We start from the raw sequence: 16,783 nt of genomic DNA, 5'->3' as shown, positions 1-16,783 counted from the left end.
GAGGAATTCTGACCTCCGTATATGAAAAAATTAATGTTATTCTGACTCTTGGTTTTAGCTTAATGATATCCTTGAGACTTCTTTAGATTAACAATTTGTCATTGTCAACTCTGTGATTTTTGTAAATTTGTTGAAGTATGAACATACTTAAAAATAACACAAAAGTGAACCTGGGAGTACAAAGGCTCCATGTAGTTTCACACAGTGAACACATGCATAAAACTAGCATTTAGATCAAGAAATAAAACATTAGTGAAACTGAGAAGCTCCTTCATATCCCATCTAGTACCTACCACCTACCCCGAACCTAACTCTCACATGATAACCACAATGACATACACACCGGGATGTCTGAAATGAAAAACTTAAGAAAATACCAAATAGAGATAACTGGCAAAAATGTGAAAACAACTGGAACATTCATACCTTGCCAGTGGGAGGATAAGCAAGTACATATACCTTGGGGAAATATTAAGGAATTTCTATTTAAAGCTATTGTATTAATTCCTCTCCTAGTTATATACCCTTTGTCAACCAAAGGGTCTATAGGAAATATTCAGAGAAGTTTGATTTATTAGCCAAAACCTGGAAACAGTCCAAAAGCCCATCAACAGAATGGAGAAATAAAACTGCAGTATGGCTATTAGCGGAATACATAACGAAGATAAAAGAAAAACTGATACACTCGGCAAAATGGATGAATCTCACATATACGATACTGAGTGGAATCCAGATATACAAGCAACACTAATCAATGATAAGAGATGTCAAAGTAAGATGAACCTCAAGTACCAGAGAAACTTCTTGGGTACTGGGTGGCAATTACACAAGGGTGTGTGTGCATGCGTGTGCACACATACACACACATATAAAAATTCATCAAGCTTGACACTTAAGTTATATACAGCTTACCTCAATTAACAGACAAAAAAATACTTTTTGGAACTTATAATACACAGTAAGTTCCTGGCATAAAACTGATGATATACTATTCATAAAACCAATAGACTAAAACAAAAGCTTCTGAAATACAATAGCAAAACCAAGGCACGTATTTAGAAGTGATGTGGAAATGCAATATCATTCTGACATTCTTTTCTAGTTTGGATGAAAGGGAAGAAATGGACAATCAGAAGAACCTGATGATAAAACATTACTCAATAAAGATGTGTTAACAGAGAAATATAGACTATTATAACAGTAATGTCTTCATAATCAAAACTAGAAACCAACAATTTATCAAATTAGGAAAATAAAAAAGGAAAGTAAATTTGACCAGCAGTGCAACGAGAAACTGAGTGTATGACAAAAATTAAAACGACATAGAACACACAAAACATTAATGATGTTATACTAGGATATACAGTAAACAAGACTGTAAAACAAAAAACCTAAACTATAAAATGGTATATGAATGTGCTAAATTTCTTACCAATGGGTGACATAACTGATTTGAAAACAAAACCAATTATTTGCAATATCAAAAAAATTTGAAAACAAAATAAAGGGCAAGTATCAAATATACTTCAAAAAATATATATGCAAAATAGGGGCACCTGGGTGACTCAATCACTTAAGCATCTGCCTTGGGATCAGGTCATGATCTCAGGGTCCTGGGATCAAGCCCCATGTTGGGTTCCCTGCTCAGTAGGGTCTGCTTCTTCCTCTCCCTTTGCCCTTCCCCCACTCCTCTTTCACTCTCAAATGAATAAAAATACTTTAAAAAATAGATAAGCAAAATTAAAGTGGTTTAACGTAATTCACAGCAGATAAGGTAACACTGAGGGCTAAAAGAATGAAATGAGCAATGATGATTCTTCAAGAAGAGAAAGAAATCATTTATCTTTTTTGGCACCAAATATCTGAAAAGACAATCACTTAAAGAAAATACAACTATAGGGGTGCCTGGGTGGCTCAGTTGGTTAAGCGTCGGCTTGGGTCATGATTCCAGGGTCCTAGGATCGAGCCCCACATTGGGCTCCCTGCTCAGTGGGGAACCTGCTTCTCCCTCTCCCTCTGCTGCTCCCCCTGCTTGCACTCTCTCTGTGAAATCAATAAATTAAAAAAAAAAAGAAAATACAACTATAAATACGAGGACACTTTTTAAAAATATTTATTTAACAGAGCAAGAGAGAGAGAGAGATCACAAGTAGGCAGAGAGGAGATCACAAGTAGGCAGAGAGGCAGGCATAGAAAGGGGAAGCAGGCTCCCTGCTGAGCAGAGAGCCTGATGTGGGGCTTGATCCCAAGACCGTGGAATCATGACCTGAGCTGAAGGCAGAGGCTTAACCCTCTAAGTCACCCAGGCACCCCACGAGGACACTTTTAAGACACAGTCATATATCTATGAAAATATAGGAGATACACTCAGATCTCCATGAAATATATTTTGTTTTCCTGAAGAAAATATTGTATATGATATCCCAAAAGAAACCAATGCTTTGGGCTGAAACATTAAGGAACTACCAAAATAGATTTAGAGAAAGGTAGAAAATCAGTGTATAGTCCAATAACCAAAAATAGGACTTAAAAATATTTAAAAATCAATTGAAGATCTTGAAGATCTACCATGGGAAAAAAAACAATCTCATATATTTTTCAGGATTAAAATCTAGCCAACACTAAGTGACAACCCATGCTTATTTATTTATTTATTTATTTATATTAAAAGATTTATTTATCCGAGAGAGAGAGCACACACGGGCAGGTGAAGGGGCAGAGGGAGAAGCAGACTTCCTGTTGAGCAGGGAGCCCAATGAAGGGCTCGATCTCAGGACCCCGAGATCAGGAACTGAGCCAAAAGCAAACGCTTAACTGATGGAGCCACTAGGCAACCCTCAACAACCCATATAATTTAAACATTCTATACCATAAAAAATATCTGTGGAACATTATAAATTTAGTAACAAAATATTGTTCAAAAACAATTCCTATTTAGGGGCACCTGGGTGGCTCAGTGGGTTAAGCCACTGCCTTCGGCTCAGGTCATGATCTCAGGGTCCTGGTATCGAGTCCCGCATCGGGATCTCTACTCAGCAGGGAGCCTGCTTCCTCCTCTCTCTCTCTCTGCCTGACTCTCTGCCTACTTGTGATCTCTCTCTCTGTCAAATAAATAAATAAAATCTTTTAAAAAAAAACAATTCCTATTTAATTTTGATACATATATTCTAAATAAAACACTTGCAAACTCAATTCATAACAGTCTATTAAGAGTAATTCAGGAAAAAAAAAAAAGCAAAAAGTAATTCAGCATGTCCATGCAGAACTCTCCAGGTTCCAAACAGGTTCAGAAAAGCAGGTTATTTTATTTATAGCATATATTCCAAACACTTAAAACAGTCCATGAAAGGTGTTCCAAAAATATTTGCCGAATGAATGGTCTAGTGTATTTCTTCTAAAAATTTAAGCTTAGGACACAGGGAGCTCCAGATATTGGAATTATCTGACATATTTAATGACTATGGTTAAAATGACAAAGAAAAAGACTTGTTGAATCACCATATTGTATGCCTGAAACTAACATAACATTGTGTGTCAACTATAATTTTTAAAAAAATGATAAAGGGAAGGGGAGCCTGGGTGGCTCAGTGGGTTAAAGCCTCTGCCTTAGACTCAGGTCATGATCCCAGGGTCCTGGGATCGAGCCCCACATCAGGCTCTCTGCTCAGCAGGGAGTTTGCTTCTCCCTCTCTCTGCCTGCCTCTCTGCCTACTTGTGATCTCTATCAAATAAATAAATAAAATCTTTTTAAAAAATGATAAAGGGAAAAAGATGGACAGATTGAGAGTTTCCAAAAGAGATATAAAAACTATGAGAAAGACTGAATATAAATGGCAAACCTTAAAAGCAGTCAGAGAGAAATGAAACAGTAATTACCTTCAGGGAAAATGTAGTCCCAAACTGCAAAATATATTTACATACATACACACACACACTTTTCAGATCCACACATACTCTGTACTTAAATTGACCAGTGTGGGACACAAAGCAGATTTCCACAACTTCAAAGATTTGATATCATACAGAGAACATTCTTTTTACAGTGTCTAATATATCAGTAAGAAAAAGATTAACCAGAAAACATCACAACGTTTACAGATTAAGATACATGTGTTGCTATATTTATTTAAGAAATATATTTCTAAATAGAGATTACAGGTTATTTATTTATTTATTATTTGAGAGAGAGAACACACGCATGTGCCTGCAAGTGGGTGGGGAGGGACAGAGGGAGAATATCAAGCAGACTCCCTACTGAGCATGCAGCCCTCCATACAGCGCAATCCTACAACCCCAAGACCACGACCTGAGCCAAGACCAAGAGTTGGACACTTAACTGACTGAAACATTCTTGTACCCCTAGATTAGAGAATATTTTTAAGTGAATTATCAAAACACAACATACCAAAACCTGTAAGACACATCTAAGAAGTTATGCTTTAAAAAAAATCCTTAATAGTATATATTAGAAAAGTTAAAAGAATCAGTATCTACCTTTTTTTAAAGCAAAAGAGGAAGTTACAGCTAATATATGCACAAAGACATGTTACAGATCAGACATTAACAAATTTTAAAAATCTGCATATAGTATAAAGAGAGAGGACAAAACCAAGTTTGTACCTTGACAATTCTTTGCCAAAGTTGATCAAGTTATAAAGAAGAAAGGTTCACTCTCCAATATCTGGCATGAAAACAACATCTCTATACAGTTTCTGTGGTCTATGAAAATATAGTGAAGAAATTAAGGGCCAATAATTTTGAAAATGTGGGGGGAAAGTTTACTTTCAAGAAAGAAACTACTTATCAAAACTTACTTTTTAAAAAAGAAAATCTAGGGTCACCTGGGTAGCTCAGTTGGTTGAGTGTCTGACTTTTCTTTAAATATTTTATTTATTTACTTATTTGACAGACACAGATCTCAAGTAGGCAGAGAGGCAGGCAGAGGTTGTGGGAGTGGGTAGGGAGCAGACTCCCTGCTGAGCAGAGAGCCAGATGTGGGGCTTGATCCCAGGACCCTGGGATCATGACCTGAGCTGAAGGAAGAGGCTTAACCCACTGAGCCACTCAGGTGCCCCGAGTGTTTGACTCTTGATCCTGGCTCAAGTCTCAGTCGAAGGGTCATGAATTTGAGCCCTGTGCTGGGCTCCACTGTGGACATGTAGTCTACAAAAAACAGGTAGAAAGAAAGAAACAAAGAAAGGAAAGGAAAGGAAAGGAAATAAAATCTAATGCCACATGTCTGTTAAGGAAATTGCATCTATAATTTAAACTCTTACTATGTGGGTGCCTAGCTGGCTCAATTGATGGAACACTTGACTCTCAATCTCAAGGTTGTGAGTTCAAGCCCAAGTTGGGAAAGAGCTTCCTTAACAAAAGAGAGACAGGAAGAAAGAAATCTTCCCATGAAGGCAACTCCAGTCACAGATGTCCTCACATATGAATGAAAAACCTAAGAAGCAGCAACAAACTAAAAGATCCTATAGAGAAAGCAAGAGGAAATACTCCAAATTCATGTTATATATTCAACATGTTCCTGATATTAAATACTAAATCGTAACAAGAACATATTCTGCCCCCTCTCTACCCCAAAACACTTACTGGTCTGTCTTTCTCATGAAGGACACAAATATAAAAATCCAAAACAAAGTAAAGCCAGGAATATATAGAAAGAATACCATGGCCCAGCTCAGTTTCAAGAATATCTAGTTTGTTTTACATTTAAAAATTAATGTAATTTACCAACTAAGAAAATAGAGGAGATAAATCACATGATTTCAATAGATGTTCAAAACCACTGAATAAAATTTAATAGACACTCACAAAAACAAGAAAAACTTTAGATAAGAAGGGATAGAAGGGGACATCCTTGGTGTGGTAAGAAATGAGAAATAAGGGGCGCCTGGGTGGCGGAGCTGGTTAGGCTTCTGACTCCTGGTTTCGGCTAAGGTCATGATCTCGGGGTTGTGGGATCAGATCCACGTTGGGGTCTGTGCTCAGTGGTTCTGCTTGAGATTCTTTCCCTCCTTCCATCCTCTCACTCATGTTCTTTCTGTCTCTCAGATAAATAAAATAAATCTTTAAAAGAAAGAATAAAAGTGAACACCAGGGACATTGTGCAAGTGGCCGGCACCATGAAGATCTGGACTTCAGACCACGTCTTTGACCACCCATTGGAAACTATTACAGCTGCAACGCAGGAAGACCCAAATGTGGTTGGAGGTGATGTACTGGACAGACATACAGATCACTCTGGAAAGCTGTACAGCCAAAGACTTCTCAGCACAGAGTGGGGGCTGCCTTCCATTGTGAAATCTCATATTGCAGCAAAAACTAACACATTTGTGCAAGAACACTCTGTACTTGATCCTGCAGAGAAAACGATGGAACTTAAATCTACTAATATTTCACTTACAAATACGGTTTCTGCAGTTTATACACAAAGCACACCTTCAGGACCCAGAAAAAAATATTTTGACTCAAGAAGCTGTGATCACTATGGAAGGAGTCAGTCTTAGCAGTTACCTTGAAGGACTGACGGCAAGCATGGTATCTTTAAATGCCAATAAAGGCCAGGAAACAATGGAATGGGTAATATATCAATTAAATGCTGAGACTGAAGACTTGGCAGCTTCGGCAAGAGGGAGCATGAAGACACCAAATGCAGTGGCAGGGTTTGTAAGAGAAATGAGGATGAAAGCTGTTACACGATACACCCGCTCCCCACATCTCTGCAAGCTGGCAATATACTTGTTATTTAAAAATCAGAAATATATTTTAGGTAGGATATTTTTTAATAAGCTGAAGAAAAGCTGTATGATTTTTTATCAAAACAAAGAGGTGGCAGATTTCTAAATAAAAGGGATCATCCGAAAGTAGTATTGTATGAAATGTCCATCTAATTCCTGAGGATTCTAGCAGTTATGTGAAAATTTAGCAATTTCTGAAAAGGACCTAGAAAATCATATTGGCATATTACATCTCTTTTAATGTAGAACTGTAAAGCTTTACATGCATTAGTACTCTTCCCGGCTTTGGACTAACCCCAGAACAAAGCTGAGCCACCTAAATACATATAATTATCTTGCTACAGTAAACCTAAAGAGTTTGCATTAGGAAATCCTTAAAAAAAGAGAGAGAGAGAGAGAGTAATTATAGGGGCAACTAGGTGGCTCAGTTGGTTAGGCATCAGTCTTTGGCTCAGATCATGATCTCAGGGTCCTTGGTTCAAGCCCCACATCAGGTTCCCCACTGAGCAGGAAGTCTGCTTCTCCCTCTGCCTTTGCCTCTTCCCCCTGCTTGTGTGAACACTCATTTGCACTCTCTAAGTAAAATCTTTAAAAAAGGAAAAATTTTACAGTTTTAAAAGATATTGATTTGTATAAAATAACTTACTCTGTTATAAAGCACCATTAAAAACCACAGTGTTTTGATTTGTATTTCCCTGATGCCAAGTGATATGGAGCACTTTTTCATGTGTCTGTTCGCCATCTGGATGTCTTCTTTGCAGAAATGTCTGTTCATGTCTTCTGCCCATTTCTTGATTGGATTATTTGTTCTTTGGGTGTTGAGTTTGCTAAGTTCTTTATAGATTCTGGACACTAGTCCTTTATCTGATATGTCGTTTGCAAATATCTTCTCCCATTCTGTCAGTTGTCTTTTGATTTTGTTAACTGTTTCCTTTGCTGTGCAAAAGCTTTTGATCTTGATGAAATCCCAGTAGTTCATTTTTTCCCTTGCTTCCCTTGCCTTTTGCGTTGTTCCTAGGAAGATGTTGCTGCGGCAGAGGTTGAAGAGGTTGCTGCCCGTGTTCTCCTCAAGGATTTTGATGGATTCCTTTCGTACATTGAGATCCTTCATCCATTTTGAGTCTATTTTTGTGTGTGGTGTAAGGAAATGGTCCAATTTCATTTTTCTGCATGTGGCTGTCCAATTTTCCCAGCACCATTTATTGAAAAGGCTGTCTTTTTTCCATTGGACATTCTTTCCTGCTTTGTCGAAGATTAGTTGACCATAGATTTGAGGGTCTATTTCTGGGCTCTCTATTCTGTTCCATTGATCTATGTGTCTGTTTTTGTGCCAGTACCATGCTGTCTTGATGATGACAGCTTTGTAATAGAGCTTGAAGTCCGGAATTGTGATGCCACCAACGTTGGCTTTCTTTTTCAATATCCCTTTGGCTATTCGAGGTCTTTTCTGGTTCCATATAAATTTTAGAATTATTTGTTCCATTTCTTTGAAAAAGATGGATGGTACTTTGATAGGAATTGCATTAAATGTGTAGATTGCTTTAGGTAGCATAGACATTTTCACAATATTTATTCTTCCAATCCAGGAGCATGGAACATTTTTCCATTTCTTTGTGTCTTCCTCAATTTCTTTCATGAGTACTTTATAGTTTTCTGAGTATAGATTCTGTGTCTCTTTGGTTAGGTTTATTCCTAGGTATCTTATGGTTTTGGATGCAATTGTAAATGGGATTGACTCCTTAATATCTCTTTCTTCTGTCTTGCTGTTGGTGTAGAGAAATGCAACTGATTTCTGTGCATTGATTTTATATCCTGACACTTTACTGAATTCCTGTATAAGTTCTAGCAGTTTTGGAGTGGAGTCTTTTGGGTTTTCCACATATAGTATCATATCATCTGCGAAGAGTGATAATTTGACTTCTTCTTTGCCGATTTGGATGCCTTTAATTTCCTTTTGTTGTCTGATTGCTGAGGCTAGGACCTCTAGTACGATGTTGAATAGCAGTGGTGATAATGGACATCCCTGCCGTGTTCCTGACCTTAGCGGAAAAGCTTTCAGTTTTTCTCCATTGAGAATGATATTTGCGGTGGGTTTTTCATAGATGGCTTTGATGATATTGAGGTATGTGCCCTCTATCCCTACACTTTGAAGAGTTTTGATCAGGAAGGGATGTTGTACTTTGTCAAATGCTTTTTCAGCATCTATTGAGAGTATCATATGGTTCTTGTTCTTTCTTTTATTGATGTGTTGTATTACATTGACTGATTTGCAGATGTTGAACCAACCTTGCAGCCCTGGAATAAATCCCACTTGGTCGTGGTGAATAATCTTTTTAATGTACTGTTGAATCCTATTGGCTAGTATTTTGTTGAGTATTTTTGCATCTGTGTTCATCAAGGATATCGGTCTATAGCTCTCTTTTTTGGTGGGATCCTTGTCTGGTTTTGGGATCAAGGTGATGCTGGCTTCATAAAATGAGTTTGGAAGTTTTCCTTCCATTTCTATTTTTTGGAACAGTTTTAGGAGAATAGGAATTAGTTCTTCTTTAAATGTTTGGTAGAATTCCCCCGGGAAGCCGTCTGGCCCTGGGCTTTTGTTTGTTTGGAGATTTTTAATGACTGTTTCAATCTCCTTACTGGTTATGGGTCTGTTCAGGCTTTCTATTTCTTCCTGGTTCAGTTGTGGTAGTTTATATGTTTGTAGGAATGCATCCATTTCTTCCAGATTGTCAAATTTATTGCCGTAGAGTTGCTCATAGTATGTTCTTATAATAGTTTGTATTTCTTTGGTGTTAGTTGTGATCTCTCCTCTTTCATTCATGATTTTATTTATTTGGGTCCTTTCTCTTTTCTTTTTGATAAGTCGGGCCAGGGGTTTATCAATTTTATTAATTCTTTCAAATGAGATATCACCTCACACCAGTCAGAATGGCTAAAATCAACAAGTCAGGAAATGACAGATGCTGGCGAGGATGCGGAGAAAGGGGAACCCTCCTACACTGTTGGTGGGAATGCAAGCTGGTGCAGCCACTCTGGAAAACAGCATGGAGGTTCCTCAAAATGTTGAAAATAGAACTGCCCTATGACCCAGCAATTGCACTATTGGGTATTTACCCTAAAGATACAAATGTAGTGATCCAAAGGGACACATGCACCCGAATGTTTATAGCAGCAATGTCCACAATAGCCAAACTATGGAAAGAACCTAGATGTCCATCAACAGATGAATGGATCAAGAAGATGTGGTATATATACACAATGGAATACTATGCAGCCATCAAAAGAAATGAAATCTTGCCATTTGCAACAACATGGATGGAACTAGAGCGTATCATGCTTAGCGAAATAAGTCAAGCAGAGAAAGACAACTATCATATGATCTCCCTGATATGAGGAAGTGGTGATGCAACATGGAGGCTTAAGTGGGTAGAAGAAGAATAAATGAAACAAGATGGGATTGGGAGGGAGACAAACCATAAGTGACTCTTAATCTCACAAAACAAACTGAGGGTTGCCGGGGGGAGGGGGTTTGGGAGAAGGGGGTGGGATTATGGACATTGGGGAGGGTATGTGATTTGGTGAGTGCTGTGAAGTGTGTAAACCTGGTGATTCACAGACCTGTACCCCTGGGGATAAAAATATATGTTTATAAAAAATAAAAAATTAAAAAAAAAAAAAAAAAACCACAGTGTTTTGTTTGGTACTTAAATGACATTTTTGGAGTGAAAATTATTATTAAAGTAATACATAACTCCAATAACAACAACAACAAAGAATTTTATTGTATTAAAGAGTACTTTACTAATTTTCTACAGTTTTGTAACTTAGGAAAGGATTTGTCCTTTATGACTTAGTATGCTATAAAGTGGGCTTAAGATGTTATCTGAAAAATAAAGTCAACCTGGAACTTTGCAGCACTCCAAAGAGCGAAGAGCTGTTCACATCGTTTAGCATTTCACATTTCAATAACTTATAAACTGTCAGGTGTCAAAGCCATGGTTCTCTAATTGCTAAAGCATAACATGCCAGGTTATTTGGATATAATTACTTTTTGAAGTAACTGTGACTACAAAACATCTTTTTTATGCGATCGGGAGGGAAACAAACCATAAGAGACTCTTAATCTTACAAAACAAACTGAGGGTTGCGGGGGGCAGTTAGGGAAAGGGTGTTTGGGTTACAGACACTGGGGAAGGTATGTGCTATGATGAGTGCTGTGAAGTGTGTAAACCTGGCGATTCACAGACCTGTACCCCTGGGGCTAATAATACATTCTATGATAATAAAAAATTTAAAATTTAAAAAAAAAACATCTTTTTTACATGAAGAACTCCACGTTATTGAAATTACTCAATCACTGTCTTCTGAAGCATATATCCCAGGCACTTAGTGTTTTTAATAATATGGTGCAACTGCAGGAGGGTGGGTCCTAGGAGGGGGAGTGATAATGAGAAAAAAAGTACTGATCTAAACTAAGCCCTACATGAATTGCTTTGGAGTTTTTATTTACAGGAAATCCCTAAGGAGCAGCTGCAATCTGAAAAACAATCCAGTAAACAAATTTTGTTTTAAATTTTGTAGCAATTATTAACCACTAAATACCTTTGATATTTGCAATTGTTACACAGAGTACTATAGTTAGAAGGTAATTAGCTCTTGTCCTGGATTACGTAATGCTTGATGTGATAAACTCATCAGATTTCCTATAAAAGAAACTAGTTGATATATGTTTATAACTACAGAAACAGTATACCAAACTATTTAAAAGTGCGTGTTTTCCTACTTAAAATATTGTTTAGCTTAAGACTTCTTAGGATATTGGTAAAACGAAGTTAAATCCAAAGAGTTTTTTATGTTTTAAGATTTACTTACTTATTTTATTTTTTAAAATATTTTATTTATTTATTTGACAAAGAGAGATCACAAATAGGCAGAAAGGCAGGCAGAGAGAGAAAGAGGAGGAAGCAGGCTCCCTGCTGAGCAGAGAGCCCGATGTGGGCCTCAATCCCAGGACCCCGAGATCATGACCTGAGCAGGAGGCAGAGGCCTAACCCACTGAGCTACCCAGGCACCCCAAATCTTTTTTTTTTTTTTTAAAGGGAAAAAAACAGAGTGAAAATCAATAAAACCAAAAGCTGGCTCCATGAAGAATAAAATACTATCTGTGATAAATATTAGTCCAAACAAATTAGAAAAGCCACTAGGAATAATAAGGAACAAATTAAATATTTTTTCCAAATTTTTATTTAAATTCTAGTCAGCTAACATATGGTGCAATACTGGTTTCAGGAGCAGAATTCAGTGATTCATCACTTGCATACAAAACCCAGTGCTCATCACAAGTGCCTTCTTTAATACCATCACCCATATAGTCTATCCCCACCACCTCCCTCCACCAGCCCTGTCTGTCCTGTCCTTAAGAGTCTCTTATGGCTTGTTTCCCTCTCCTTTCCCTCCTCCCATATATTCATCTCTTTTGTTTCTTAAATTATACATATGAGTGAAATCAAATTAAATGTTTTTTAAGTGACAAGGTTATGGAAAAATATACTGACAAACAGAATTACAGTTATCATCAAAAGAGTAACACTCTTTGACCAAGTAGGGCTTCTTTTAAAAAAATAAAGATTAGTTTTTAAGAAATATGGAAATATAATAGATCTAAAAGGAAAAATTATATCATCATTCCCATTAAATGTTAAGAAAGCATTTGGAAAAATTATTCTAATTTTCAATAAAATAAGACTCCAAGGATACTTTGTGAACATGACAAAAAAAAACCCAGTCCAAAGTCAGCAACGTGCATAATGGAGAAGAAACACGGCAGGCATTCCCACTCACGTGTATCGTGTTAGTCCTTTTATTGTTCTGCTTATTTTTTAGAGATGCTCAAATATAAAATCAGATCCCTTATCACATTATACTAAAAAAAATTCTAGATTAAGGTACTAAATATTTTTTAAAAGTCTTATTAGAAAAAAGAAAGAAAACAGAAAAATGTCATCAGGCCCCCAGGGTCAGGAAAACAATAATAAAAAATAGAAGAGGCAAAAGGGTTGTATCACAATGTAAAATTTCCAGAAATAATACTACTATATTAAAAGACAAAGCATATGGAGAGAAGAAAATTGATAAAAATTATCATGAAAGATTACCACCTAGGGGCGCCTGGGTGGCTCAGTGGGTTAAAGCCTCTGCCTTCGGCTCAGGTCATGATCCCAGGGTCCTGGGAATGAGCCTCACCATGGGGCTCTCTGCTCAGCAGGGAGCCTGCTTTCCCCTCTCTCATTGCCTGGCTGCCTCTCTGCCCATTTGTGATCTCTGTCAAATAAATAAAAAAAAATCTTAAAAAAAAAAAAAGATTACCACCTAAAATACATAAGAATTCTTATAAAACTCCATAGCCTGAAAGAACTTAAAAAGCTAGATTTATGAAAGTCAAAAAAATTCAACAACCAGAAAAATGGAAATTAAAGTTTTCACCCCTTAGTGTACAAATACTTTTTATATCTGGAGAGAAGAGAGGGAAAGTAGTCTTCTTTTTTTTTTTTCCATTTGTATATATTTATTTTATTAATTTTTTAATTTTTTATAAACATATATTTTTATCCCCAGGGGTACAGGTCTGTGAATCACCAGGTTTGCACACTTCACAGCACTCACCAAAGCACATACCCTCCCCAATGTCCATAAGGGGTGGGAAAGTAGTCTTCTAATGAATAAGTTTACCTAGAAAAATTAGAAATGCTCATATCCTGTAACTCAAAAGCAGTAATTCTTAAACCTGATGTGTATGAGCATCATATGCACACCTTGTTAAAAAATATGGACTGCTGGGGTGCCTGGGTGGCTCTGTGGGTTAAAGCCTCTGCCTTCAGCTCAGGTCATAATCCCAGGGTCCTGGGATGGAGCCCTGCCATCAGGCTCTCTGCTCAGCGGGGAGCCTGCTTCCTTCTCTTTCTGCCTGCATCTCTGCCTATTTGTGATCTCTGTCTGTCAAATAAATAAATAAAATCTTTAAAAAATAATTCTTGCCCCCAAATTTTTCTTCCAGAAGGTCTGGGAACATACATAAAAATCTGCATTTCTAACAAGTTTCAAGGTGTTACTGCCATTTCTGGTCAAAGAACCTAACTTTGAGAAGCACTGCTCCAGAGTCTGGAGACACACTTGCATCTATGCAGAGAGAACAAGTATATTCACAGCAGCATTTATATTAATGAAAAGTGGAAATTACCTAAATGCCTATCAATAAAATATCGTATTTAGAATATAGTGTACTATACAGTGTGAAAAATAGAGCATTAAAAGGGCTAAACTACATGTGAATAGATCCCAAATTACTGGTCAATTGAGGGGGAAAATGTCCATTGCATATACATGAAGATAATTTATACATTTCTAGAAGTATTCAAAACAATGAACAGTACTATTCAACTCTCTATCTTTTCAATGTTTGTGTATTGATATGATGATAAAGCTAGTAGACAAAGGATAAAAAATTGGAACCGAACCACATGGCTCAATGAGGAAGACTCCACGAGCGAGCCATCAGAAGACTGATACTAGAAGACTTGATCCAGGAGCTGCAGTAGAGTAATGCAGCAGTTCTTCGAGGAAAGCAATTACAATTAAATCTTTGGCCACCTTTACCTGGGTAGATCCCAATAGCAGAGGAGAAAGACCAGGACAGAATTCTATGGGAAGAATTTGACTGGGAAGCTCAGACATACTTACCAGAGAATTTACCTCTGAACCACTGCTGTGCAACTTAAATACATAAGCTGGCTAAAGTCCTCAGGGAGAGTTTTTCTAACAGGCATGCAGGCCATTCATTCCTATGAACATACCAGCTTTTATAGCAGGACCAAATAAGACCATTATAAATGCACTACTTTAACTATCTCCTGGACCCTATTACTCTCAGTGAGGAATGGCTTTAGGCACTCCTTTCAGGGCTGTCACTGGAAGGTTACCCACTATGTGTCCCCATGTTAAGACCAAAAATTATACCTTTCAAGAACTTTTTGTGTTTAAAAAAAAAAAAAAGAAAGAAAGAAAGGGTCTGTCTGTATCCAAATACAGTGTCTTCCTTTTTCCGTGGTTATCAGAAACAGCAGAGACGTATTTGTGGATTACCTTAGAAACTCTAAGATACATAATGATCAGTATGTATCTATAAGCCAACCTGGCCTTGCTCCTGATGTTACTTTATATTTTTCTGTAAAGTTAGATTTTTATCAATTACTAATTTTCCCCATCTTAACATATGGACTCCTACAAATCTCACAAAGTCCACTATTAAAAAAAAAAAAAAAAAGGTGGGGAATGAACAAATAACTTACCTGGGACTTGTTCATTTTCCGCTGTCTTGGATAAATGCAGACAACTCTGAAAATGCAGACAACTCTGGGTTACAAGAGGGAAGGGGTCATGGAAGATCTGGCGTGCCTAGCAGCTCCAGAATCCTCCTGCCCTAGAAACTACACACATCCAACAGACAGGAAGAACGTCAGTACCTCCGACCTTCGGATGCTGAAACACCCCTTATATAACATGACTCTGATATTATCATGTAGTAGCTCCCGGACATAACGTTTTTCACTGGGTAAATGCAAATATTTGCTCCCTGAGGATTTAACAGTTTAAACCTCCCCTGATGCTCACACACACAAAAATTTTTAAATAAACCAGTTCAGACCAAACAATACACCCAGTGAAATAACATTAACTCTTCACCAAAACTATTCAAAAAATACTCCGACTAACCCGTTTATCAATTTCCCTACTGTTACTAAACCCTTGGTTAGTGATTTCGCAGAAAGCTATAAAAAGCTGTGCTTTAAGGAAAGGTCTAGGTTTCAATTTCTGTATGTTTGTTGCCATTTTTCAAAAGGACCTTTTAAATGTAATTTGCTTTTCCTTGCGTGTAAAAGCAGACAGTTCTCTCTCACGAGTCAGAAGACACGACTTTCAGTCTTCGCCACTAACAAGGTGATTCTGAACAAGTCGCTAACTTTCAAGAGGGGAATTATTTTTTATTTTTATTTTTATTTATTTTTTTGGGGGGGCAGTTTAATAAGACAAAAGCAGAGAATTCTTGAAGACGCTTCGTGAACGCCAGGGCAAGTCAGGACTGATTAACAGCGCACATCGGGATGCAGTGATGGGCACGGCTATTGAGCAGCTCAGCCTCCAGGAAGAATAAAGGGAGAGCCGAGGGAACGGGTCTCCCCGAGGCCAGGCGTTAACCGCACAGCCCGGGTGGGCGCGCCCCGCTTCCCCGACCACCGCACGTAAGCACCCACCGCGCACGCGAAGACGTCCTCCCCACGGCGCCGTCCCCCACCCAAGGGTTCCGCACACCCACTGTGCACGCGCACAAGCCCTCTTCCTCTGGCCTCCAAAAAGGGGCTCCACGAACAGCCCCGCACGCTCCGCGCAGGGGCCGATCACGTGGGGTCTCCAACCCCTAGTCTTGATGCGGAGGTCCCCATCCTGCCGTGGGCGGGCCGCAGATTTCCTCCACACTACTGGGCACAGACCCCCTACGCCAGAGCCGCGACCCCGGGCAGCGCGGCGCCACACCTCGGCCTTTGTCCAGCTGTCCCGGGCTCACCTGTCGCTTCCTCGTTGGGAGGGACTGGCCCCGGAAAAGCGCGGATGTTCAGCGGCGCAGGAATCACCTCCCACGTGAGACCTGAATAGAACGGGGAAAGGAGCGGTGGAAGAACAGAGGCAGAGGGCGGAACTAGGCATGCGCAGAAACAGGCATGCTCAGAACCTGGCAGTCCGGGCAATCAATGCTACCAATTGAACTACCTTTCCCCGCTACCCCTGGTGCGAGATTGGCTGAGAGTGCAATCTTCTATCGAGCCCGAGAAAGTTTGGGGCGCTTGAGATAGCTCTCCAAGCAGTCAGAGCCCGTCAGGGACTCCCCACAGCTTACAGATTACAGCTGAGTTCTCTGCAAGTGTGCAATTTAGAGCTGTCAGGGAACGGGAACCTGCATGTAACCTTCACTTTTTCAAATGCTA

At 38.6% G+C, this 16,783-nt stretch overlaps 1 protein-coding gene and 1 pseudogene across 1 annotated transcript in view; one reads left to right on the top strand and one right to left on the bottom strand.

The window, feature by feature from the left end:
* LOC131829103 (zinc finger protein 33B-like) overlaps positions 1-16,474 on the bottom strand; it is a 34,876-nt gene extending 18,402 nt beyond the window's left edge. The window contains 2 exon segments of the mRNA XM_059170502.1: positions 15,092-15,137; positions 16,366-16,474. Coding sequence (XP_059026485.1) covers positions 15,092-15,106 — 15 coding nt within the window. The 5' untranslated portion in view covers positions 15,107-15,137; positions 16,366-16,474.
* LOC131830024 (PRELI domain containing protein 3B-like) lies at positions 6,132-6,852 on the top strand (annotated as a pseudogene).
* Positions 16,475-16,783: the final 309 nt, after the last annotated feature.

The sequence above is a fragment of the Mustela lutreola genome, chromosome 4 (genome assembly GCF_030435805.1).
Source record: "Mustela lutreola isolate mMusLut2 chromosome 4, mMusLut2.pri, whole genome shotgun sequence".
Classification (NCBI taxonomy): Eukaryota; Metazoa; Chordata; class Mammalia; order Carnivora; family Mustelidae; genus Mustela; species Mustela lutreola.
Note: the sequence above shows the minus strand (reverse complement) of the source record. Positions and strands in the feature narration are given on the sequence as shown.